At 40.1% G+C, this 25,781-nt stretch overlaps 2 protein-coding genes across 2 annotated transcripts; both read left to right on the top strand.

Annotated features, from left to right (window-relative positions):
- The first annotated feature begins 1,302 nt into the window (after positions 1-1,302).
- Positions 1,303-18,610, top strand: sv2ba (synaptic vesicle glycoprotein 2Ba). Its single transcript, XM_077564270.1, has 13 exons — positions 1,303-1,450; positions 2,115-2,722; positions 6,672-6,852; positions 7,298-7,449; positions 8,438-8,571; positions 10,270-10,359; positions 10,993-11,106; positions 11,183-11,271; positions 12,411-12,575; positions 12,668-12,801; positions 13,738-13,938; positions 14,110-14,269; positions 16,391-18,610. Exons 2-13 carry the CDS (start codon positions 2,242-2,244, stop codon positions 16,572-16,574), a joined length of 2,085 nt encoding a protein of 694 aa, XP_077420396.1. The 5' UTR covers positions 1,303-1,450; positions 2,115-2,241; the 3' UTR covers positions 16,575-18,610.
- A 5,630-nt stretch (positions 18,611-24,240) lies between these two features.
- Positions 24,241-24,748, top strand: LOC144050899 (mesoderm posterior protein 1-like; the record flags this gene model as incomplete). The annotated part of the gene is made up of 1 exon (XM_077564581.1): positions 24,241-24,748. A coding segment is annotated over exon 1 (426 nt), but the record flags the coding sequence as incomplete, so codon positions are not given.
- Positions 24,749-25,781: the final 1,033 nt, after the last annotated feature.

Here is a 25,781-nt window from a genome sequence, read left to right as displayed (position 1 = left end):
ATGACAAATTCACGCAGGAGGAGAGATGTGGGCGGGGTTTGATGACGGCGCGCAAGCGTGGCTGGGCTAAATTTAGCCAATAGCTTTGCCGGGGTGGAGCTAATCCGCTTTGCGCTGGAATTATCTGGCCTCGGGATTATAGGGAGCTTTATGCTTCTACTCTCTGGAATGATGTCCCATTGCAGACTGTACCAAATACTTGCTGGGGGGGGGGGGGGGTGTCATCATTTTACATCCAATGACATCAACTGTTACTTCTTAAAGATGAATTCATATTTTGTTAAATACTTGGGTTTTTGGGATGGTAATATAGTTGAAGGTAAGGGCGACGGTGAGGTTCCACATTAGAACTGAAAATGTGGAGCTGGCAGGCTAACAGGTTATCCTTCTTTTCCCTTTCCCATTTTTTTTTTAAAGCTCGCATTTGCATAAAAACAAGACAGAAACAGAAGAGAGAAAAGCAATACAGGATGAACACGGTCATAATGTTTGTTTATTTATTTAATATATTCTAAGCAATGAATTCCACAATCCGGTAGAATTCTGAGCTACAGTCGCTGAAGTTGATGGATTTTTTTGGGGTGAGAAATTGAATAGTCAGGGTAAGGAGGTAGTTAAACTGCTTCTTACTGATAAAATGTTGATGGTGAAGCTCGGTCAGAATTTCTTAGATCATTGGATCAGGTAGCGACCGTCACGGATCACCTGTTTTCTGAGTTTGGGCATGTGACGTTCGCAAGCTGGACCCTTCGGCACTGTGATGTCATTTTCAGTCGGCAGCAAGTGGCAGGGCAAGGAAAAATGGCCTCTGAGATGGATAAATAGGGGGATTTTTTCCATGTAATATTCCACAAACACAAAATTAATCAGAATATCATGTCTAGACTAATGGGGCCACATCGAACATAATAATATTGGAGATGCATATTTGTTACTTGACTTTTTGTTTAAGCAGTAGGGTTGGAGTGAGGTTTTCAGGTAGGGGTTAAGATGGGCATGTTGGGAGATTTTTTCTTTATACCTTTTCTGTGTGCCACTTAATGACATTCTAGTTTTTTTCTACAGACCGAGCAGTAGATGAGGCGGCCTGCATGAACATCGATGACAATACAAAATTGGCACAGACAGAGAATCCAAATGAGCCAGCTACTGGTGTCCTGATTCCTTTTAATAAGAGATCTTAGCAGTTTGGGCTGGGTGTCACAGACAGGATCGTACCATTAGTCCACGCAATGAGGGGGCAGGACTCCTGTGGGGATGATCCCGGGTGAGGTAGGGTGGGGTTGGGCGGAGGGGGGCAGTTGTTGTATCGTGAGGTTGGATCCTAATCCCTCAGCCTTGACTGTATCACAGTCTCGGGATAAACTGACATGTCAGCTTTGGACGTTTGAAAATGCCCCTTGGACCTTTTTTATTTGCTCCAAAGTGGTTTCATGGCAGGCCCCATCTGGTAAGAGAACTTTACGATTACTTTTAGTTTACCATAGGGAGTGCTCATGAATCAGTAATTGTTGTATTCTAGCGTGATCAAATCTAAAAAATGAGTTCCAGGTTTAGACCAACAAAGCCGCCATGTTACTTTCGTCAGGACTAAAATGTCACCTATCCATCTTAATGGATAAATCCTTGCATATTTAATACTAAAAGTATGGACATTATAGTACAATTCCATCAATTTTAGTAGTTGAGTGGACATCACTGACGTTTGTCCTTTGACTCAGTAAGGTCAGTTGAGATTAGATACAAATATCATTTGGCTCGCATGTAAAATCTCTTTTGGATGTGTCATCATTTTTGTCTATGGGTAAAATTCACATAAAATATTTTTTATCTTTTATATACAGTATATATATATATATATATGGTCAGTTTTAGTTGCTAAATAAATGCTATTTTAAATAACTTTAATTGAACTTGTACGACGGAAACATGCAAGAAAGAAACGTTTGGTGGTGGAAAGTTGCCATCGTGAAACCCTTAAGGTAGTATCTCACTGAGCGGGGAAGGTAGAGAATGTTGGTTTTTCTTCAGGCTTTGTTAAAGGTTGCAAACGGTTTGCAAAAAGTTTTAATGATCATAAACAGTTTTTCCTGATCAAAATTGTTATGTTTTAGGTTGAACATGCGAAGCTCATAGTGCGTCGTCACAGCCACTGAGGCCTTGGAGCAGACACACGGACGTCTCGGAGCACCAGAAACCTGCAAGCCCGCCGGATCCTGACCAGAAATTCTGGAAGAAATCATGAACGACCCCTATCAGAACAACATTAACCAGCAGGTGACTGAAACAGGCGAGTACACATACAGCCAAGATGGCGGCGGTCAGGACGGATACCCCTACCAGACGGACTACCCGCCCCAGGAGGAGGACGCTGCCAGCGACGCCACGGAGGGCGCCGATGAGGACGAGCAGATGTATGAGGGCGAGTACCAGGGCGTGCCGCACCCGGACGAGATCAAGGAGGCCCGGCGGGCGGCGCGCCTGGAGGCCAAGCGGAAGGCCCGACTGGCCGCCCAGCAGGAGGACAACGAGGAGGACAACCTGCCCGAGCAGTACGAGACCATCATGGAGGACTGCGGACATGGTCGCTTTCAGTGGATGCTCTTCGTCGTGCTGGGCCTGGCGCTGATGGCTGACGGTGTGGACGGCTTCGTGGTGGGCTTCGTCATGCCCAGTGCCGAGAAGGACATGTGCATATCGAACTCGGACAAGGGCATGTTGGGTAAGTGGCGGAGAAAGAACCCTCAAAGGCTGGAAGACGTCGCAAAAAGACTGACAGCATACTTTGTAATGGTTAGTTAGTTAGTTAGTTAGTTGGTTATTTGTATGGTTGGCTGCTTGGTTAGTGGTAACATCATAGTTAGTTAGTTGGTTATTTGTATGGCCGGCTGCTTGGTTAGTGGTAACATCGTAGTTAGTTAGTTGGTTATTTGTATGGTTGGCTGCTTGGTTAGTGGTAACATCGTAGTTAGTTAGTTGGTTGGTTATTTGGTTATTTGTATGGTTGGCTGCTCTGTTAGTGGTAACGTCATAGTTAGTTAGTTAGTTAGTTATTTGTATGGTTGGCTACTTGGTTAGTGGTAACATCGTAGGTAGTTAGTTAGTTAGTTAGTTAGTTGTATGGTTGGCTGCTTGGTTAGTGGTAAATGTGTAGGTTAGTTAGTTAGTTGGCTGCTTGGTTACTGGTAACACCGTAGTTAATAAGTTAGCTAGTTAGTTGTATGGTTGGCTAGTTGGTTAGTGGTACTATTGTAGGTTAGTTAGTTAGTTAGTTAGTTAGTTAGTTAGTTAGTTAGTTAGTTAGTTAGTTAGTTAGTTAGTTAGTTAGGTGTTGGGTGTGTGCTCAGATGGATTGTAGCTTGTATTGGGAGGGTTTTGTTAGTTGGTTCAGAAAATGAATGGATGGTTGCTTGCTAATTTTGGGCATTTGGATAAACAATTGATTGTTTAGTAGTTATTTGTTAAGTCAGTCAGTTAATTAGATTAAATGGATTGTTTGTGTGGAAGAAATTGCATAAAGTGAACACTCAAAGTCATCTGTTTGCATGTTGTTGGTTGTGCATTTCTGTTTTAAAAGTTGTATACAGGCAATTATATACCTTTTTTTTTTTCTTACTTTTCGATGCAGAGCTCAGCATTTTACCTTTGTAGCAAAAGCCACAAAATTACAGCTTGTCTTATGTAGAGTGCTGTGTGTGTGTTGATAGTATCGAGCCGTAGGAAGAGGACTCGGAATTAATATGCATCACTGGTCCAAATCACAGGCAAATAGCGTCTGTTCTTCCTCCCGCAAGAGCCAATGAAAGCCTCTCACCTTGTTCCTGCGGCCTGCTGCACAGCTCGAATCTACATCATTTCATCTTAACAACAGGCTCCAGGGATGCTGTAGTGTGAAAGATGGATGAGGAAGCAGGTGGTGATTGCATCCTGCCTCTGTGTGTGTGCGCGCGTGTGTGTTCGCAGGCTAATACGGAACATGTTTCTGCAGTGGTAGAGGCAAAGTGCTGTCAGACACGCTTGGAGCCTCTGACGGTTCTGCGGGTAAAGCGTGAGAAAGGCCCCGGTGTAAATGGGCTGGCGGCGTCCTGTTTGGGCAGATCCGGAGGGGAGCGGAGGCGGGCCGTCGGCACTGAGGATATGACTCATATCTGCAGAATGATCCACTTTGATTCACACTCATGCTCCTCCACAGATGGGATTCAGAATAACAATTCTTTGCTTCTTGCTCTTAATGGACCACATGATCAGTTTCTCATTGGACTCGGTCTTTTTGTGGCTCCTAAGCAGGAGGATTGGAAGGACAATTCAAGTCATGAGTTTGAATGCTTGACCTTTGCCATCAAATGGAATCTTATGTTTGATAGCTGTCCAAACACAAAAGTGTCAGGTTTGGAATTTATGTTTGGATCATAGTTAGTGAGCTAAGTGATTGGTCAGTTGGTTAATTAGTCGGTCAGTCTGTCCGTGAGGTTTGGATCAGCTATTTAGTTCACCAAGTATCAAAAGGCTAATTCATTAAATGGTTGTTTGGTAGGTCGGTGTGTTTGGTGGCCAGTTATTTGAATGGTGGGTTAGTTCACTGATTTGTAGGTTAGTCAACGAGTTGGTCAGATAGGTCGGTGGTGGTTGGTTGGATATAGGTATGTTTGCATGTTTGTTCGTCGGTCAGTCGGTTCGTTGATCCATTGGTAGGTTAGATAGGTTAATTGTTGCTCAGTCATTTAAGTGGTTTGTTGGTTGCATGGTTGATTGATAGGTTAGTTACCTTGGTTTGGTAGTGGTTGGTCAGTTGAAAGATTGGTTAGTCCGTCAGTCAGTCAGTCAGTCAGGTGGTTCATTTGTCTGTTAAGTAATTTGTTGGTTGGTTAGCTTGCTGGTTAATTGGTTGGTTGGTTGTTCAGTCAATCGGTTAGATGTTGTTTGATGGTAGGTTAATGAGTTAAATTGTTGGTTAGTCAAGTGAGTAAATGGTTGCTTGGATGGTAGATTTGTTAAATGGTCGGTCAGGAAGTTAAAAGGTTAGTTAGGTTAGTTGGTAATGTGATACATTGGTTGGATGTAGGATAAATGTAAATTGGTTGGTTGGGTGGTTAGTTAGTTAGTTAGGCTGATTACAAAATCGATTGGGTGGTTGGTCAGTCAAGGGTTTGGTTAGGTGTGTGGAAGTTGGGTTAGTGAGTTAATCGGTCAATTAGCCTCTACACATCCATCTAGGGCTTTTGTTTGGCAGAATCCAAACAGCCTGATCACTAAAACCATCAAGAAAAGAAGAGCCCTAGAAGGATTGGGTGCAGCATTCACCTCGAATGACTGCTCTGTATTTAATATTGAACACAAAAGAAAGCCAAACCAGTTGTTTAAGATCACTTCCTTTTTGCTAACCACCTACGCTTTTTTGAGAGATTTTGTACGAGGTGTGCCCGGTTACGTAGGAGGAGGCGTGCGGTGCGTGGGGCTACTAATCCACAGGGAAGGTGCACACGACGGCTCCACGTGCCGTTAAGCCGTTTATGGGCGTGCTGTATTTAGGGCTGTGTAGTAAAACAGAGCAGGTTGGGAGGCACGGATGACTAGGGGGTCTATTAAATCCCCCCCAAGACATAAAGAGGAAGTTCATAATGGTTTGTATCTAATGGCCAGCACGGCGGGTCGTTCTTTGAAGCTGTACAATAACAGCTCAACTGGACTTGAACACCTGCTGACCGAGGCGGCGCCATTAACAAATCCTTAATGGTGGCGGAAAAACATTTGCCAGTAGCCGCCTTCAACGTTTTATGACGCTGACCTTTATTTCTTATTCCTGCTGCATGAATATTCAGCCATCTTGATCGCTGGCGTCAACATGGAGTCAGTCTCTAAAAACATACTTTAGGAAATCAAATGGGGACTTCATACAAGGGGGAAGGGTGCCCCCCGGTGGACGTCAGATGTATTTCTATTGCAAGAGACACACAGGCCACATTAGGTTAAGTCACCCATCTGATAAGTCAGGGATGTATTGAAATAAAATACAAAACAATAATATAACAAAACAAACACATGTAAATAAAAGAAACATTTATTGTGAATAAAATCAGTAATAAATAAAATCGAATATGATTTCAATGTTATAATATGCAATTAAAATTCATACTATAGGTGTCTAGCAAAGCACTCAAGGGTACTTTAAAAGGCAGAAAAATACATAAAAATATTTAAACAAAACAAATAATAAACAAAAAAAAATTCAGAGAAACAATTAGTAAAACGTAATTAAAAAAGTAAATATTTCTTCTAAATTTAAAATATATTTAGTTTAAATTTTGTTTGTGTTTTTATCCATTATTTATTGAATAATTAAACTTACATTTTTTTGTTTAAGGTGGATGAATTTAAATCCGTTTACATTTATATCTCACTTCTCAGTATGTTCTTTTAAACAAATTTAATGTTAAAAATGTTGTTATTATTATAGATGTACTTTGCAGTGTTTGGAATATTTTGCCTCTTTTGGCTTGATAAGATAACCAAAGTATTAGACCAAGCTGTCATTATGACTGTCCATCAAAAGTGAGTATTCTTGTCTTCCAAAAGGCAAAAAAATGTTTGAATTGGTTCATTTCGTATAGCGTAGCTGTACCTAATATTGTGGTTGGTGAGTATATACGAAGTGCTGTGTTTGCGTCCGTCAGGTTTGCTGGTGTACGTGGCCATGATGGTGGGCGCGCTGGTGTGGGGCGGCCTGTGTGACAAGATGGGGCGCCGGAAGTGCCTGATCTACGTGCTGTCCATCGATCTGATCTTCTCCTTCCTGTCGTGCTTCGCTCAGAGCTACGGCTTCTTCCTCTTTTTCAGGTTCTGCTCCGGCTTTGGGTGAGACTGCACACGCGCGCTTTCCTTCATTTAAATTCACATTTCCATGTACAAAATGTCAACGTCATTACAGCTGACCTTTACCGTAAATTATCCACATTTGCGCCATTATTTAAATTAAGCGTAACATTTGCATTCTATAGGATGCGATGAGCCATTTTGGGATTATTAACTATTCACTGACAGCTATTTTAGAGCACTTTGACATTTTGAAGACCCACAGGATATTGTGTTCAATGATTATATAGTATATTCTGTATCACATTTGTCATTTTTGTTATTATATTGGCTCCGTTTATTCTCATTTTTTGTATTTATTTATCACTTTTATTTAGTTCAGTTTTAATTGTTTTGTTATTAACAGCAGCAGCAAATCCTAGACGACATTTTCACCTCTTCCATTACACGAGTGGATAATAATTAATTACTGAGCATTTTCTTGTAGAATCGGAGGCTCCATCCCCATCGTGTACACGTACTTCACCGAGTTCCTGCAGATGGACAAACGTGGCGAACATCTGAGCTGGCTCTGCATGTTCTGGATGTTGGGAGGCCTCTACGCCTCTTTTACCGCCTGGGGGATCATCCCCCACTATGGTAACACCCCCCCCCCCCCCCCATCCAACGCATAACCTTGGACGAATTTCGAATGCTCAAAATGTCTTTTTGACAAGAAAAAACGTCTCCCGAACATGTGCGACCTTGTATGAACCCTGATGCAAAATCGACATTCGCTAACCTTTGCAAACATTTGCAAACGTTCGCTCCTCAGTGGGAACATATTACTACTTTCTTAATAGGTACATTTGTGAATTGCAAATGCCATGTATGCACTAGGGTTGGCGATTAAATTTTTTAATCGTAATTAATTGCACGACTTCAATAGTGAACTCACGCTTAATCGCCAATTTTATACCTGTTCTAAATGTACAATAAATGTTTTCATTCTCTTGTTAACATAAGTGGAAAAAAATGTTAAACTAATTGAAATATGGCTGCATCTTTTAATCATTGAAACAGTAATTTGATTATAATTCATAAAATTGAGTTGAAATTAAAAAGATGTACTGTAAAAAAAAAAGTGTGATATTGATTTGTGTTTAGTGTTTTCTGCCACTAGATGGCATAATTACATTTGTAAGACATTGGCGACAGCTCAGTGCATTTTTCTTTTCATATCAAGAGCGAACTAATCTTTAACATGAAATAACTTAACATTTTTAAAATTGTAAAATACAACTTGATCCCAGTCTCCACAAATATATTATGCATTATTATTAAATTTATTACTGCTAAATTTTGACGCGGACCTGCCTCCTGCTTTGCAACTGGAATTCCCCCAGTACAGGTTTTCCAAGTAAGGGGCGGTCATTAATCGCGCTAAAATTAAAAAAATTAGTGGCGTTAAATTAACTCCGAATTAACACACTATTTTGACACCTCTAGTATGCACACACTACACACAGCAGAGGGCCTCACTGCACCACACAGCAAAGAAAGGACAAGGAGAGTCGGCAGAAACGCAGACATTTGCCACTGCATGTAAACTGTGACTTACTATGAAATGTCGTCCACGCGCTGTCAGGTTGGGGCTTTGCCATCGGCACAGAATTCCAGATGCACAGCTGGAGACTCTTCATCCTGGTGTGTCTCTTCCCCGCGCTGGCCGCTCTCGTGGGCGTCGTCTTCATGCCGGAAAGTCCGCGATTTCTCCTGGAGGTAAGAAACGGGTTTTTATGATTCGTCTCCTGCTTTCCCTATGTTTAATGTTAGCTGAAAATGTTATCTGCATCCTTGTATTGAAACACCCTCCGTCCAAAAGCAACACGCCGTCGCTATGCCAAGATAGCGACGGCTCGCTAAGCCGTCAACCGGAACAGCGTGCACCCACGGGTGTCTTCCAGCACATTGTCAGACACTTAACCACATGCGGTGGTGTTATTATTGGCTTTGTGTGTGACAGCCAGGCCCCAAATACAAACACTCTTACACAACTGCATACCTGGCTGCAGCGTGGAGTGTAAAAATAGAGCAGAAATGATAGCTGATGGATGTAGTCGCTTTTATTTGCCCAGCTGTCAATCATGGGCAAATGTGGGATTTTTGAAAAATTGTTCCAGGGGAAATTCTTTGTAACAGTCCTACCGCAAAAGCAGGCGCAGCAGTAACTAACACATTTTAATGTGGCACAAAAATACTTTAGCATAAGTAGAGCAGCACATCATCGCTAACGTTTTTTTTGTATTACATTAGATCAGTCGGGGGTACGACAGCGTATTAGGGCCACGTATAAATATATATTTTTTAGAGGGTGGGGCCAATAGTCGCAAATTTGCAAAAAAAAAAACTCGCAAATTTGCCACTTCATAAAGTGACAAATTTGCAAAAAAAAACTCGCAAATTTGCCACTTCATAAAGTGACAAATTTGCGAGAAGAAAAACTCAGAAACTTACGAAAAATACACGTAGCGTAGCTACAGTCTGATGTGAGGATTCGTTGGTGGTTAATGCGAAACTGTTTATAAAATGAAAAGGCTGGATGGAGACAGATTCATTCTTTATTTCAACTTTACTCGTCATACGCGACAACACTTCCTGATTCCCTATCAGCTGACTAAACACTAGCCAATCAGAAGCTAGCATTGCTTTAGGTAAATGCAAGTGAATGACAGAGAGAAGCAGATTCGACATCAATCAGCTACTTGTACAACAACAACAAAATGAATGTGTAAGTAATAATTCTGGAAACATAAATGTACAAGTAAATATACATTATAACAAATGACTTAAATGCTTAGTCCTCAGGATGTGGACCTTCGCAAAGCGAGGCGTCTGTCGCTGGCTGTTCGCTTCAAACATCATATGATTCATCTCTGCTAAAGCAATTACAATTTTTTTTTTATGTGAAAACCGACCGAAAAATATTGGCACGGCACGTGTATTTCTTGTAAGTTTCTGAGTTTCTTTATAAAGTCGCAAATGTTCGAGTTTTTTTTCTCTGAATATTGCTCCCGCCCTCTGATAAAATATATAACATACGTGGCCCTAATATGACGTCGTATGTATGTGACCTCATTGAACTTTTTTTTTTTTTTTTTGACGTATTAGAAGAGAGTGTAATTCCAGATCCACTACAGTAGGTGGCGGCGTTGTTGTCAGACAGGTGTGCAAGGAGTATTCGCGAAAAATATAGCTTCAAACAATATGATGTTATTGGAATGTATTTAATTGTTCAATACCTGATCTGGTATGTTGACCGTTAGGGTAAGGATACGCCAGTATATTCCATTTGAGCCAAGTCAATAATTCCGAACACAGCTTTTCTGTTCTTAGCTACTCTATAGTGAAATATATGCAAAAATACATATAGCTGCAAAGATCATTTTCAAACAATTGCAATTATTTGGTTGATTTCAGAGCGCCCGACACGATGAGGCATGGATGGTTCTGCGTCGTGTTCACGACACCAACTGGAAGGCCAAAGGCGAACCCGAGAGAGTCTTCACTGTGAGTGATTGTTTTTTTATTTTTATTAGCAATCAGCGTTTTTCTTTCTTTTCTTTTTAATTGCACTGCATTGCAATATGTGACATTGTTTGACATTAACATTAGAGCGGGTCATAATGACCAATGACATTTTTTGTTAAAAAACAAAACAGAAGGCTTTTAGTCATGGTTTCAAGTCAAAGTGTTAAACTGCATACCAGTTTAAATATTTATTAAATATAATCAGTGCTTGTGATGTCACATGACAAATAAATGGGAAGGGCAGCAATTTGCCAATAATCAGTCTTAATAGTCTTTTGTATTCAGTTTTGGTTCAAGTCAAAAAGTATGAAACAAATTTTATATAAAAAAATTTCACAATTTTTACATGAATTGTTATGATTTTATTATCATGGATCGCAATTTTTTAATAAGAGAAAATGTGTCACGTGCTCCTTCAGTTGAAGTATTTGCAGAAGGACTTTTCCCCAAATTTCAAAATAAAAAAAATCTTAATTTTAAGGAAATAAAAACTAATGCTTTCACAGATTTGGCATTTGACTTATTTTTAAATATAAAGACTTTTCACAAACTTGATGTTTTAAAACTTTCACCGGCATGGTCAAATTGATATAACCTGAGGTTGCGACACAGGTGACCAACATCAAAACGCCGCAGACGCAGGAGGACGAGTTCATCGAGATCCAGAGCGACACGGGCACCGCCTTCCAGCGATGGACCGTCAGACACATGACCATGCTGCAGCAGGTCGCCATCGTGCCACCTACCTGTAATGGAAGCTCCACTCAAATCCATTCTCATCTCTCACCTTTTTGTCTCTCAGGTGATGGCTAACGTGATGTCACTGTCTGCGCCTGATCTGCGACTGCAAGGCCTCTTTCTGGTCATCGTTTGGTTCTGTCTAGCCTTCAGGTACTTTTACACGGTGGTTCTCAAACTGTGGTCCAAAACTGCCAAAGTTAAAAATAACTAAATGACTAAATAAATAAATGACTAAAAGTGAAAATATGAATAGAAAAAAAAGAAATTATATATATATATATATATATATATATATATATATATATATATATATATATATATATAAACAACATTCAAAAAAATTAAATCAATTTAAAAATAAATGTCGAAAAAAAATTCAAAAATAAATATATAAATAGAATTAAATATCATTAATTAATTAATTAATCATTAATATAAGACTTCATTGTTCACTCGACCAATGAAAGGCAGTTCGCAACAGCGGAGTCCAACCCAAGACACGCTTAGGACCGCCCTCTCATTTGAATAACATTTCGTCCTGCCAGAGCAACTGTAGCATGAAATAAATAAATGTGAGAGAGGAGCGTTTTCATTTATTGATTGGTATTTAATTCTATTTGTATATTTATTTTGACATTTATATTTATTTTTTGAATCTCGTTTTTTATTTTTTATGGATATATATTTATAATATATTGTTGTTTTTATTTCTATTTCTATTTATTTTTTTGAATTATATTTTTTTATTTTCACTTTTATTTATTTATTTTTTAATTTTGGCAGTTCTTGTTCTCCATAGTCCATAAGGAGGTCCATAAGACAATGCTTGCGGGTCTGCAAAAATAATTAGCAATAAATTATTTTGTATCATTTTAAAAAGTACATACCTACTTATGGAGGCTAGCGTGCCAATAAAACAAGTTAAACTAATGACTTAGTTTCAAAATATAATTTTCTTATCAATGGATCTTATTAAACCATGGATTCTTGTTTAAAAAACATTATAAATATGTGTAGTTTCCATTACACTCATTCGAATTTTCTAAATTTCAAAATGAAATTTCATAATGAAATTTCAAAATTCCTAAAATTTTTACAATCATTTTCCAAATGTTTTTATTATGGATCTAATTGGCGTTATAGTGAGGCGTCCTTGTGAAGAAAAAAAATCCATGTAAGGGGTCCCTGGACTCAAAAGCTTTTAGAATTCTTGCTTTAATGGGTGGCTATATATAAGCTTAGCTAGCCGTTAGCATCAGAGGGCTAACACACGTATGTGCGCATTTTAGTTACCATGGGTTGGGAGTGTGGTTCCCCGACATGATCAAGTACATGCAGTATGAGGAGTACGAATCCAAAGTGCGCATTTTCCACCGGGAACGCGTGGAGCGTTTCCACTTCAACTTCTCACTGGTCAACCAGGTGCACCGCGAGGGCGAGTACATCCACGACAAGTACGTTTACGTTCTCCGTTAAGAATGTCAGGAAGTGAGCCCGCAGGAATTGAGTGACCGTGTGTGTGTGTGTGTGTGTGGCTGATTTTTAGGTTTGCAAACATTGAGATCAAGTCAGTCAAGTTTGAAGACTCTTTGTTTGAGAACTGCTACTTTGAGGACATCAAGTCCACCAACAGCTTCTTTGAGAACTGCACCATCAAAAACACGGTTTTCTACAACACAGGTAAATGAGCAAATCACCTGCAGTTTTTACCTGCCCTCCTACCTATTTACATGCCTACCTACCCATCTTTTACCTACATTGTATCCACCTACCTCCCTAATCTATCTTAACTTTAACGACCAACCCGTCTAGTACCTAATGAATTTCCCTACAAACCTGTCTAGCAATCAACCTGCTTAATCTGCGTACCTACCTGTCGACAAACCTGTTAACTTGCAATGTCGATTCCTACCCTTTTACACTCGTTACTCAGATCATAGGGTGGCCATATTTTGATTTCCAAAAACGAGGACGCTCAGCCCGGACTCAAGTTACTTAAATGATACTCAAAGTTGACTCAAATATGCTCTACGTTCTAACTATTTTAACGTAGCCGTCTCTGTATGAGTGAGAAAACAAAACAAAAAACAGAACTCTCTTGTTAAAGTAGTAGTCAACCTTAAACATTTCTTGACAATAATATGTTATGTGACCTCACTAGTCCAAACATAACATTCTGATTAACATTCCATTTGTGGAATATGAGTTATGAACCAAATCCAGCCATTTTTATCCATTTAGGGGGCGGCCATGTTGCCACTTACTGTCGACTGAAGATGACATCATTGTTTCTCAAGCTCAAGCAGCAACCAATCAGAGCTCACCTGTTTTCTGAAGCTGCGCTATGATTGGTTGTTACCAGAGACCTGAGCAACACTCATGTCATTTTCAGTCGAAAATGCTGCTTAACTCATATTCCACTTACGCAATATTAACCAGAATACCATATTTAGACTAGACTAACATATTTTTGTCCCCCAAAAAAGTCTTACTTTGCCCCAAAGTCATTTGGTCATCCTATCCAAACAAGTATAGCATTGAATTAAATTGCATTTATTGAATGCTAGCAAATGGTTTTGTTATCATTAACAACTGTGGAATCTCGTCACTCACCAGACTTGTGGCAAGAGAAGTTCAAAGACTGCCGCATGGAGAACACCACCTTCCTGCACCCCAAGAAAGGCTGCCACCTCAACTTCCAGGAGGAAAACGACATTGTCATTTATCTGGTCAGCTTCCTGGGCAGCTTGGCGGTGTTGCCGGGCAACATCATCTCGGCGCTCTTCATGGACAAGATCGGACGAATCCGTATAATAGGTCGGGTCGCTTGCATAAAGCCGCGTTTCCACTACAGTTCCGTAGTAGTTACTCTTCACTAGCGTACCAAACCATACTACTGCAAATTTTGATCAGGGAAATGCCAATAACCGTACCGCTTGGTGAAAGAGGCCAAAAAGCGTTTTGATGTCGGCCATCTTGTCTTTCCAGGTGGCTCCATGTTGGCGTCATCCGCCTGCACCTTTCTACTGCTTCTGAGCTTCAGTCAAGGAGCGGTTATATGCTGGCAGTGTCTGTTCTACGGTGCTAGCGTGGCAGCCTGGAACGGACTCGAGGTCATTTCTGTGGAACTCTACCCGTCATCCAAAAGGTAGCGTCAAATATTAGCCAATGGCTACTAAAACTTCAAATAATGATGAACGCTCTGGCTACTTTTTGTGCAATCATCATTTTTTTTCTGCACTGAAAACAACAAGAAGCTTCTTGGTTATGCTAGCATTAAAGCGGAAGTCAACCCCCCCCCCCCTCCAAAAAAAAAAAGATTGTCAATAATATGATTTATGCAGCCCCAGTTGACTAAATATGGTATTCTGGCTAACATTGTGGGGAATATGAATTAAGCAGCAAAATCCAGCAGTTTTTAATCTATATCAAGAGTAGGCCATCTTGCCACTTTCTTTTGAGTAAAAATGACATCACAATTGCGCATGTCTCAGGTAACACCCAATCACAGCTCACCTTCAGAAAACAGGTGTCATGAGGGACACAAGTGGTTGAGGGTTGGCTGACCCAAATGCAGGGAAGCAAGGCAGTGAGACAGGAATGAAGTGCAATATGTGGACAACAATGACTGGATGGGCGTGGACAGGACGTAACTGGACTGGGCCTGACATAGCATAGTTCGCCTGGATAGGTTGTCGTGACTGGACAGGACGTGACTAGACAGGACTGGACATTGCGACTAGACAGGACGTAACTAGACTGGAACGAGCGTGACGTGAAAAGACCTGACTTGCCTTGCCTTGACTAGCTGTGGAGTGGCTATGAATTGGCTGGGGCTATGACGATGGCTTGGCTGTGGCGGAGGCTTGGCTGTGACGGAAGCTTGCCTGTGACGGAAGCTTGACTGTGACGGAGACAAAGACTTAACTGTGACGAACACTTTGGCTGTGACGGAGACTTTGGCTGTGACGGAGACTTGGCTGTGACGGAGACTTGGCTGTGACAAAGACTTGGCTGTGACAAAGACTTAACTGTGACGAAAGCTTGCCTGTGACGGAGACAAAGACTAAACTGTGACGAACACTTTGGCTGTGACAAAGACTTGCCTGTGACTAAGACTTAACTGTGACGAAAGCTTGGCTGTGACGAAAGCTTGCCTGTGACGGAGACTTGACTGTGACGGAGACAAAGACTTAACTGTGACGAACACTTTGGCTGTGACGGAGACTTTGGCTGTGACGGAGACTTGGCTGTGACAAAGACTTGGCTGTGACAAAGACTTGGCTGTGACTAAGACTTAACTGTGACGGAGACAAAGACTTAACTGTGACGAACACTTTGGCTGTGACAAAGACTTGGCTGTGACTAAGACTTAACTGTGACGAAAGCTTGGCTGTGACGGAGACTTGACTGTGACGGAGACAAAGACTTAACTGTGACGAAGACAAAGACTTAACTGTGACGAACACTTTGGCTGTAACGAACACTTTGGCTGTGACAAAGACTTGGCTGTGACTAAGGCTTAACTGTGACGAAAGCTTGGCTGTGATGGAGACTTGACTGTGACGGAGACAAAGACTTAACTGTGACGAAGACAAAGACTTAACTGTGACGAACACTTTGCCTGTGTCGAACACTTTGGCTGTGACGGAGACTTGGCTGTGACTAAGACTTAACTCTGACGAAAGCTTGGCTGTGACAAAGACTTACCTTTGACGAGACACACAAACTTCCACACATAACGTCGACAATGCGCCAACATCGACTGGACAAACACAACAGACTAAATACACCAACACTAATGAGACACACTTGGGGAAGGGAAGACACACACAGGTGGACATGGTTCGACATAATGAGACAAGGGAAGAAACCAGGAACACATGACAAAAACAGGAACACATGACAAAACCAGGAACACATGACAAAAACAGGAACACATGACAAAAACACCAGCTACAGACAAACACAACAAGAACACCCAAAACAAACAAAAACCCCACCCCCACAGAACCGAAACATGACAACCGGTGAGCTGTGATTGGTCATTGCCTGTGCCCTGAGCAACTGTGATGTCCTCATCAGTCGACAGCAAGCGGCATAACTCATATTCCACAAATGTAAGATTTATCACAATGTCATGTTTAAACAAGTGAGAGCACATGCAACATATTATTGCCACGAAACGATTAAGGTCGACTTCCCCCCCCTTTAAGGACGGCTGCGGAGGAAATGATGAGACGTTTGTTGTCTGTGATAACTTTTGCAGAGGCACAGCGTTTGGCATCCTCAACGGCATTTGCAAATTGGCCGCCATCATCGCCAGCTTCATTTTCGCGGCGTTCGTGGGCATCACCAAGATCATTCCCATCTTCTTGGCCTTCTCTGCACTCGTCTGCGGGGGTCTGCTGGCGCTCAAGCTGCCCGAGACACGGGAGAAGATCTTGTCTTGAACACAGCCAAACGCCGTCACCTGCGCCAACAACTCTGCCGCCGCCGCCGCCGCCAACGGGCAGTCCGACCGTGGCTGACCACCAGTCATTTGGGGCAAACGCCAGAACTGAATGTTTTACATTGCCTACGAGGACCTTCATTTGCTGTTCCCGTTACGAACCTCGGGCTCGCATGGATCATGTGTGAATGTCAAACTAGTGTTTGTCTTTTTATTGATATTTTCCTCCGTCTTCGGTTTACGCAGTCATGTCCTTTAAAAAGACAGAACTGTGCTTTAAAGGGTGATGTACTTCCTGTCGCCTGTCGTGCTTTGGTTCCTCTTCCTGTCCGAAAAAAAAAAAAGCCAAAAGTTTCTACCAAGCAGTATATTTGCGTTTACTGGTACCAAGTATCAAATGGCGCTTTGGTACCCTTCATTTGAGGTACCATTGGGCAGGGCTTGACAGAGTGTGGGAAACAAACATGTCCGCCATTGTCTTTTCTGTGTGGCCTTCCTCTTCTATGTTGAATTCATCGGCGGCTAACACTTTACGTTTACATAGATAGCATTAGCGACAAATTATATATATTATTGGATTAGCCTTACAAAAACTGCATAAACATGCTAGTCAACATATAAGTGCTGAAATTAAAACGATCTGACCTCCAACATATCTTTAACCTACAAACTAAAGCACACAAAGTAATGTGAGGGTTCGTTGGCGGTTAATGGAACACTCTTTTTAAATTTAGAAAGGAGGATGGACAATTTCTTCTGGAACAACGCGGTTTACTAGTTACACACGCAGCTACAGCGACAACACTTCCTGAACACTCATCAGCTGACCAATCAGGAGCTAGCTAACTTTAGGTAAATGCAAGTGAATTTGGAAACGTAAACGTATAAGAATATATATATTTATTTTTACAAATTAACTTGAATCTTACTCCTTTCTGAATCTTACACTATGTAGCATTACAAACAAATTATTGGAAAACTCTGACAAAAAGTCAGTCGTAAAAATTTGACTGCAATTTGACTGAAATTTACAAATGTTAGTTTAAGTTTTTCGGGCGGTTGTATAGACACTGTAGGGTTAGTCCTACAAAAATTAGACTTGAAAAAAAAATGATGAACATGCTAGTTGCTGTAAAATCATGAAAAATAAAATGGATTTTTTTTTGTCTTGCTAACAGTTAGCTTTTTAACAATTTGCCTCTGTAATAGCACATATCTGCAATGTTGTTGTATTCTTACTCCAATAACAAAATTCAACAATGTCTGGTGACTTAAGGACGGACACGGTCCAGATGGCGGCAGACATACTTCTCTTAAACGTTAAGCTATAGCGCTAACTCCTCTCAAATGCCAATCGAATTTGAAAATCTGTGTTACGCTGTCACGATGATTCAAGTAGCTGGCGCAGCTTTGACTACTCTGAACCAGATCAGGATTTAACGCACCAAATTTACTGCTTGGTGGAAACTGTTAACAATAAACGACTGTCGAGAATTCCTGTTCATTCCGCAATTGTGTCCTGTATTAACTAGTCCTACTTGAATATCATGCATAGAATATTTTCTGTTTAAGAGTTTAGTTAAAATTCTCTGGACTTCTTCTGGATTTTCGACCCCAGTTTTTTCGTCAGGTTGTGTCTTGTAGTTCTAATGTTCTGTTTTTCTTTCTTATATGTGTGCATGTTTTGTTTTTGTTTTTTTTATGTGAATGACTCCACATCGTTTAGTGTGTTGTGTGTGTTGTTGTTTTTTTTTGCTAAAATGTTCTCATTGTAACGTTGTGCGACTGACAAAGAACATTCTGAAACAAACCTGCTGCGGTTCTGACGTGTCAACATTTCTGAGGAGTGTGATTATTATTATTATTATTATTATTATTTTTGCTATGAGTGTGTGTGTGTGTGTGGATGTGGTTTTACGTCAAGAAAATATTTAATGAATATAAATACTCATGCTTGTAAATAATGTAGACCTGTGTAAATTAGATGTAACATAGTAAGTAGTTTTCTCATGACTTGAATAAAGACGAGTGATGTTGGTCCAATGTTTTGCTTTTATTTATTTATGGTTTTGGGGGCTAAAGACTTCCAACAATACACCATATTTTCTTAACTAGGCTTTTTCTACGAAAATAGAGCCCTGAATCTTATACTGCCCAATACTACAACATGAGTAGGCCTATTTTTTTTAATTTTCATTAATCTTATTAAATTTTATCTATATATATTTTTAAAGATTTGGACAGGACAAACATAGCACCTTAATAATATATATATTTTTTTTAAAATTGTGAGTTGATTTTTGTGTGTGTGTGTGTGTGGGAGGGGGGGGGGTGAATCTACAAAATGAACAATTTGACTTAATGTTTTTTTTTTTCTTTTTTTCTGGGAGATCTCAGTATTGATCATTTGAAATGTCATCATCATTGTTCTCCCTTTTTTTTTTTTTTTTTGTATGTGTGTTTGTGCGTGTGTGCGTTTGACTTAATGTTGATTTCTTGTTCAGAAGTTTTGTGCCGTCTTTGAATGGTAATTATGATGATTATTATTATTATTATCATCATTTATTTATTTTAAAACTACAGTATGTGGTAATTTTGGGTTAGGATAGTGGATCTTTTATACATGCATGAAAAAAATATATTATCAAAAAAATGAAAATATAATAAGAGCATGTTTTTTTTTTTAGCACATATGCATGCATTTTGTCCATGACTAAAATAGCCTTATTGTCATAAATCGAGGCCCCTCCAGAATTTCAGCGGCCAAAACCAACTGCAATACATGCATCACGTCACGTGTCGAGAAAGAGTAGCATGAGGCAGCTGTGTATCAAGAGAGCTTGCAGTTCTATGTGCATAAACATGTCAGCATGCAAGTGTGAGCTAGCGCTAGTAGGAGGACATGTTTGCTCTGACACACTCATGATGATGATGATGATGAGTCTAGCATCTTCATCATTATCTGTACTCACCCACTAATGTGTTCACAATATATCCACATTCCTCTTGAAATTGTCTTCATGAGTCTGTATGCCAGCCTGTCACAATTCAATCAAATTTACTGTCCACCTCTGGATAACCTCCCCACTCCAACCTCCCTTTCGCACCTAAGGTGTCCAATGTGACCCCCTCAACCGCACCACGCCACCCCCACGAGCAAACAAACACACGTTCACGCAGCGTAGCACAGTTGCATGAAATGACACTTACAGTAATTGATTGGAAGGAATATACCAATTTGGATGTTATACTTTAAGTGTAAATTTATATGTATCTATTATTTTGATGTGAATCTTTTTCATGTTATTACAATGTTTCAACAGAACATTTTTGGTTATGTTTAAGTTGAATACAAACTAAGTGCAATTTCTGCAGAAATGGCGTGGGAATGGTGAAAGCTGAATACTTATGAAGAAATTGAAAGATAAATTATGAGAAGATTACAAAGTATTAATTGTAACTGAAAAATAAATGAATAAAAAGAACACTTGAGGCTGAATTTTTGCAGCAAGTTGAAATTTGTATAACCCTCCATTCATTTAGATGGGAAACGAATGATATCCAATGGAAAAAATGCACACACACACAAAAAAAAAAAATCACTCAATAGCGCCACCTAGGCATGCAGTACCCTCCATTCGTTTACATAGAAAAGTGGAACTATGATAGTCAGTTGGTGTACATTTATATGCCTTAGCATAATTGCCATGGATATATTTACAATATCCAGTCAGAGGTGGGATTCGAACCCACAACCTCCTGGTTACTGGATAAGGCAATTTACCAATGTCAGTCCCATTGAAAATGAATGTGGGAAAGTTGATATTTAACGTTAAATTGTGCCAATACTGTAAGTAATGTGGAATCAGACGATAAATACCCCGGAAGGCGTGAATTTTTGAAGCAAGTTGAAATTTGAACCGTGCAAATCGGATCTACCGGTATTTTGTGGGAGTTGTTTGACGGCAAAAGAGTGAGGAGAATAAAATGCTATAATAAGTAAGAATAAAGAATCCAACATTCCCACAATTAAGATGGATTTGCCTTGGCGGAGGTCTCTTGCGTGATCCTCAATACTCAATTCACATCGTACCGGATCCTTCCCATGTGGCGGTTGCGGCAAGATTGGCGGAAGGTTCCAGACAGGTGGCGGGCGGGCGGCCCGGCCTCAGAGCCTGCTGTGGGTGGGCGTTGAACCCCCGAGAGAGGTGCCAAACTGCCCGCCACACTCCCACAGCCTCACCTCGGCCGCAGTGCATGGGCGGGTCGTGGCACGGGTTCAAGCCCGGTTCGCTCTGCCCTCCACTTGACACAGCAACTGCCTGCTGCACATATTTAACCCTTCAGCGGACGTTGGGAACCAAACATGGATGATATTCAAATTATTTTGATGTATATTGTTTTTTTTAACCTTCCTCTTATGTTGTTTCTCGGATAGAGCTACAATGCCACCGGGTCAATTTGACCCAGGGGCATATTTCGTGTCAGATAAAAGAGAAATCCCGGATAGATCCCAGATATTAATTAGACGATGTTGGTTATACTTAAACTAAACAGAAGTTTCATATTGAAAGTGAACTGAACTACAAACAGCGCGGGTCAATTTGACCCGCAAAATAACAGACGGTTAATGGATCAACTTCACATTGTTATCTGGAACTAACAAAATGGAACAGATGCTAAAAACAAATTAAAATGATCAAATGTGTATACTGAGACATAATTCATATTAAAAGAAAATTAATTTTAAAATTAGAATTTTTGTAACCCTAATAGTGTTTTTTCTACACTTTTAAATAAATAAATATTAATTAATTGATCATTAAATAAATATTTTAAAAGTATTTTAATAATGCGTTATAAAATAAAACCACAACTTGTAAAATTATATTCAATAATTTGCACCCAAAAACAAAGTAAAATTTAAAAAAATGCTCAATATTCAAAATATATAAATATTTAAAGAAAGAAGAAGAAGAAGAAAAAGAACCCTTCAAATATTGGTTAAAATGCACAGTGTTGTACAAGGAGATGTCAGGGCTTGGTCTAACTGCTGAAATCATGCGTTTTTGTTCCATTGAAACAAAATTCCCGACAACGCACTCCCATATCCAAAATGTTCCAAATATGAAATCTAATCAACATGAGTGCAAGCAATCCTTCCAATTGTGTGAATAAGTCACACCGTCGAGTGTTGTCCAAACAAGGAGAAGAAACGGTCAGAGTGAGGTTCTCACAGCTGAGGTGTGAAGTGACACCTTGAGCCTCATCTCTTCTCAACAGCGTGAAGGCCTCGCACCTCGACTCACTACGTCATCGTCATTACACACTCGTCATAGCGCATAGAGAAAAAAAAAAAAACTAAACATTTGTATACATAGAGTAATGCAATGAGACGCAGAGTCATGATCGAGTTTAAAAAGACAATAAACATGTTTCGCCTCAATTTGGGAAATATTTTAAAGATAGGTAAGAGTGCTAAAATGCTAAGATTATATATATATATATATATTTTTTTTTTTTTAAAGAAGCCTAATGAACAAGAAAATGCCATTAAAATACAAAGAACCAAATTTCACAGTCATACTAGAGTCATCTATAACATAACTTCAGCATTTTTGCTAGGATAAGATTGTAGCCTGTAACACAAGATGGATTTTCAACGTCATCCGTTTATATCAAGGGTGTCAAACATACGGCCCGCGGGCCGGATCAGGCCCACAAAAGGGATTTAATCCGGCCTGCAAGATGATTTTGTAAAGTAAAAAAAAAAAAAATGTCGGACCAATTAATCAGCCGGCCACAGTCAAAACATATAAATTTGGAATTTCTCAAGCAGTCCTCAGTTGAGCAATGCAACTTGTACACGGAATCGTCCTGGATGTCATTATTTTACGCACAACTTAAAGTTACAGTTTGGTTAAAAAAATAATAATCATAGACCAACATAAACATGTAATACGACACAAATTCAATAACTGCATATGACAAGTTTTAACGCCCTTATAACTTGATTAACTGCGCTACACAATGCATTCTGGGAACAATATATATGCACAACCGGTAAATTTAACTTTTCTGGAACTCATACAGGCAAGTGTTTCCCGTGTTATTTTTTTATTTTCTATATTACAGTTGAGCTCCGTAATTTAGGGCTGGCCCACAAATAGCGAAAATATGCGTATAATTGACGGAAATTGTTTTGACGTTATATACCATTACTTTACCGACCCGGCCCACTTGGTAATATATTTTCCTCTATGTGGCCCCTGAGCTAATATGAGTTTGACACCCCTGGTTTACATGGTAGCGCCTCCCACTTGAGATCCCATCTAGAAGACGAGGAGAACTACAGAGGAGCAAGATGGGACAAATGTTTGCGGTGACGGCAATTCAAGATGATGTCACGTTATTGACGCAAGTCACAAATCAATCATCTCCGTGGCTCAATTGTCACTAACACAACATTGTCCGCAAAAACTTGCGTGTAACCATCAAAATTGTTGTGTTTTCTACATGTGGTCAAATGCATTTAAGAAAATTACATTCTAATAATTATAGACTTCCAATGCATAGTATTTATGAGCTATTATATTATATTATATTAATTTCTGTATTAAACACACAAAATATGTACATTTATTTAGCTTATGCTAGAGAAATGTGGCTCAAATACTCAAACCTAAAAAAATTTTTTAAAAAGAAATACAAATGTTAGGACGGTTTTTCATGTTGGGCAGCCTAAGAGCCACTTCTGTAGCAATCACGCTCACTAACACAGATTTGGGGAAAATTCACAACAATTTGAGTTCAACTGGTAGAAAATGAGAGCAAAAAAACAAAAAGAGAAAGAAGTGTGACCCAGTGAATGATGTTCTTTCTTGTTGACAGGTCTTGTCTATGTTTTAAAATCTGTCAAGACTACAAATCTAAGTTAGCTATATGCTAAATTCAGCACATTTACGCAGGTATTGTGTTTAAATAATACAAAGAAATGAAAATGAAAAGCGGTATGGTTTTTTGTCAACATTTTCTCGCCGTTGTCATCTTTTGTTTCTTTTTTTTTTCCTCAGTTTTCTCAAAAATCATTATAAAATGATTACATTTATGCTAACTTTAGCTAGGATTAGCTAGCAGTACTGGCTAAGTAACTACGTATGCTAACCTTAGCTAGGATTAGCTAGCAGTACAGGCCGCTAAGTAACTACTTTCTCACCACTCCCTGCTTTTTTTTTTTTTTTTAACCCAACTTTCCCAAATAGGTGAACACGGCCAATGGATGGAAAACATTTTTTTAAAGCTAACACTCGTGACCCTTGTGCAGTTAAGAGAACGGATGGAAGCATGACAGCTAATTTCAGCATTTTTACAAAGATTAGCTTGCTAGCAACTGTACTGTATCATCACTTGTTATCCTATGCTCACTTTTCTCGAGGTGCATGCGCGAGAGCGGCATTCCATAGAAAAATATCGGGACATGTGCCAAACTCATCTCTGCTTAACCAGAGCCACCAAACCTAGAAAGAGAGGAACAAGTGTTTATTGTTATGAGGAGGAGTCAAAATTCACACCTCTGCTACTGCTGCTGCTTTTCCCAGCCATGGCCACTCTCTATGTCTGTGTGTGCGTGTGTGTGCGTGCGGAGGTGTCACTTGGCACCTTCTGGACTCGGGCCTGGACTTTAAAAAGGCTGCAGCTCGGGAGCAGAGCAGCACAAACTGAAAGCCCGCTCTCAAGCTCGCTAGCAACATGGCCAGCAACATGTCTTCTTCCTCTGTGCTGGAGTACAGCCTGCACTACCAGCAGTGGTTCTCCGACTCGGACCTCTCCGAAGTCTCCTCGCCGGAGACCCTCTCCCCGGACTCATCGCCTCTTCTTACGAAAGGCGGCAAAATGGGATATACTTCCCGCCTTGGCGTGGCCTCGCAGGGAAAGCCCGGGAGGGCGGCGAGGGTCCGGAGTAAGCAGCGCGAGAGCGCCAGCGAGAAGGAGAAGCTGAGGATGAGGGACCTGACCAAGGCTCTGCACCACCTGAGGTCCTACCTGCCGCCCTCGGTGGCCCCCACGGGCCAGACCCTCACCAAGATCGAGACCCTGCGCCTCGCCATCCGTTACATCTCCTTCCTGTCGGCCCAACTCGGCGATACCTCCTCCTCAGCTTCCTCCTCCTCATCCTGCTCGCCACATTACTACAGCAGCCCTCCGCAGGCCCCTCACGACATGTACGCACAGCAGTGTCAAGGGCAGGCCGCAGCGTTGCATTCTGGGAGCTGTAGTTTTCCTCACGTGTTGCCGCCGGGAAGCTCCACTTCCTCCTCCTCTCAGGTGAAAATGGCTTCCTAAATTCATGACAAATCATCTATCTATCTATCTATAAAACACCATTTTCTGTTTTTAACACAGATTGAGTGCAACGATTACTACTGGGTTTGACAACAACCGCCGCCATCCAACGACTACTACTGCCTCATTGTGAATGGACTAATTTATTTTTTTTATATAGTTCATATGTCTTTTGTATTTATGTGTAAATATGAATATGTGGAACATGCTATTTTTATATGTTTTTTTTACACCACTATTTATAATAAACTGGTGAAAAATTATGGCAAAAGAGTTCAAGTATCCTCACTTGAATAAGAAACAAATATTGTTAGAATCATTATTATTATCATCTATTTGAGTATCTTATACACTTCTTGCACTTGATGTCATCCAATGAAATCCAATAGCCAGTGAGTGTACAATGACTTTTGCACAGAGGGTTATGAAATGAGCTCAAAATATGCAAATTGGAGTGTGCTGGGTCCTGTTAGCAAAAAAAAGAAAAGAAAAATGTAACAAAAACAAAACATAGAATAAAGAAATAAAAGCAAATATACATAAATAAAGAGGTACGAAATCAAATAAGCTAGACTAAATGAAATAGCAAAATAAAAAAATAATTACAAAATACAATAAAACTAATGCAAATAAAAACATTTTAAAAGCAAACAAAATTAAGAAAGTAATATATTCTAAAATGAATCAACAACAACAACAAATGAAGTAGCAAAGTGCTAATCGCAAAAACTAATTAATAGAAAATTAATAAATATAATGCCCTGTGATTGGCTGGTGAACAGTCCAGGGTGTCTCAGCCAAAGTCAGCCGGGATAGGCTCCAGCTCACACCCTATTGATGACAAGCACTACAGAAAATTGATGGC

Source organism: Vanacampus margaritifer, chromosome 4, assembly GCF_051991255.1.
Source record: "Vanacampus margaritifer isolate UIUO_Vmar chromosome 4, RoL_Vmar_1.0, whole genome shotgun sequence".
NCBI classification, from domain to species: domain Eukaryota; kingdom Metazoa; phylum Chordata; class Actinopteri; order Syngnathiformes; family Syngnathidae; genus Vanacampus; species Vanacampus margaritifer.
The sequence above is the reverse complement of the archived record's forward strand: the minus strand, read 5'-3'. Positions and strand labels throughout refer to the sequence as shown.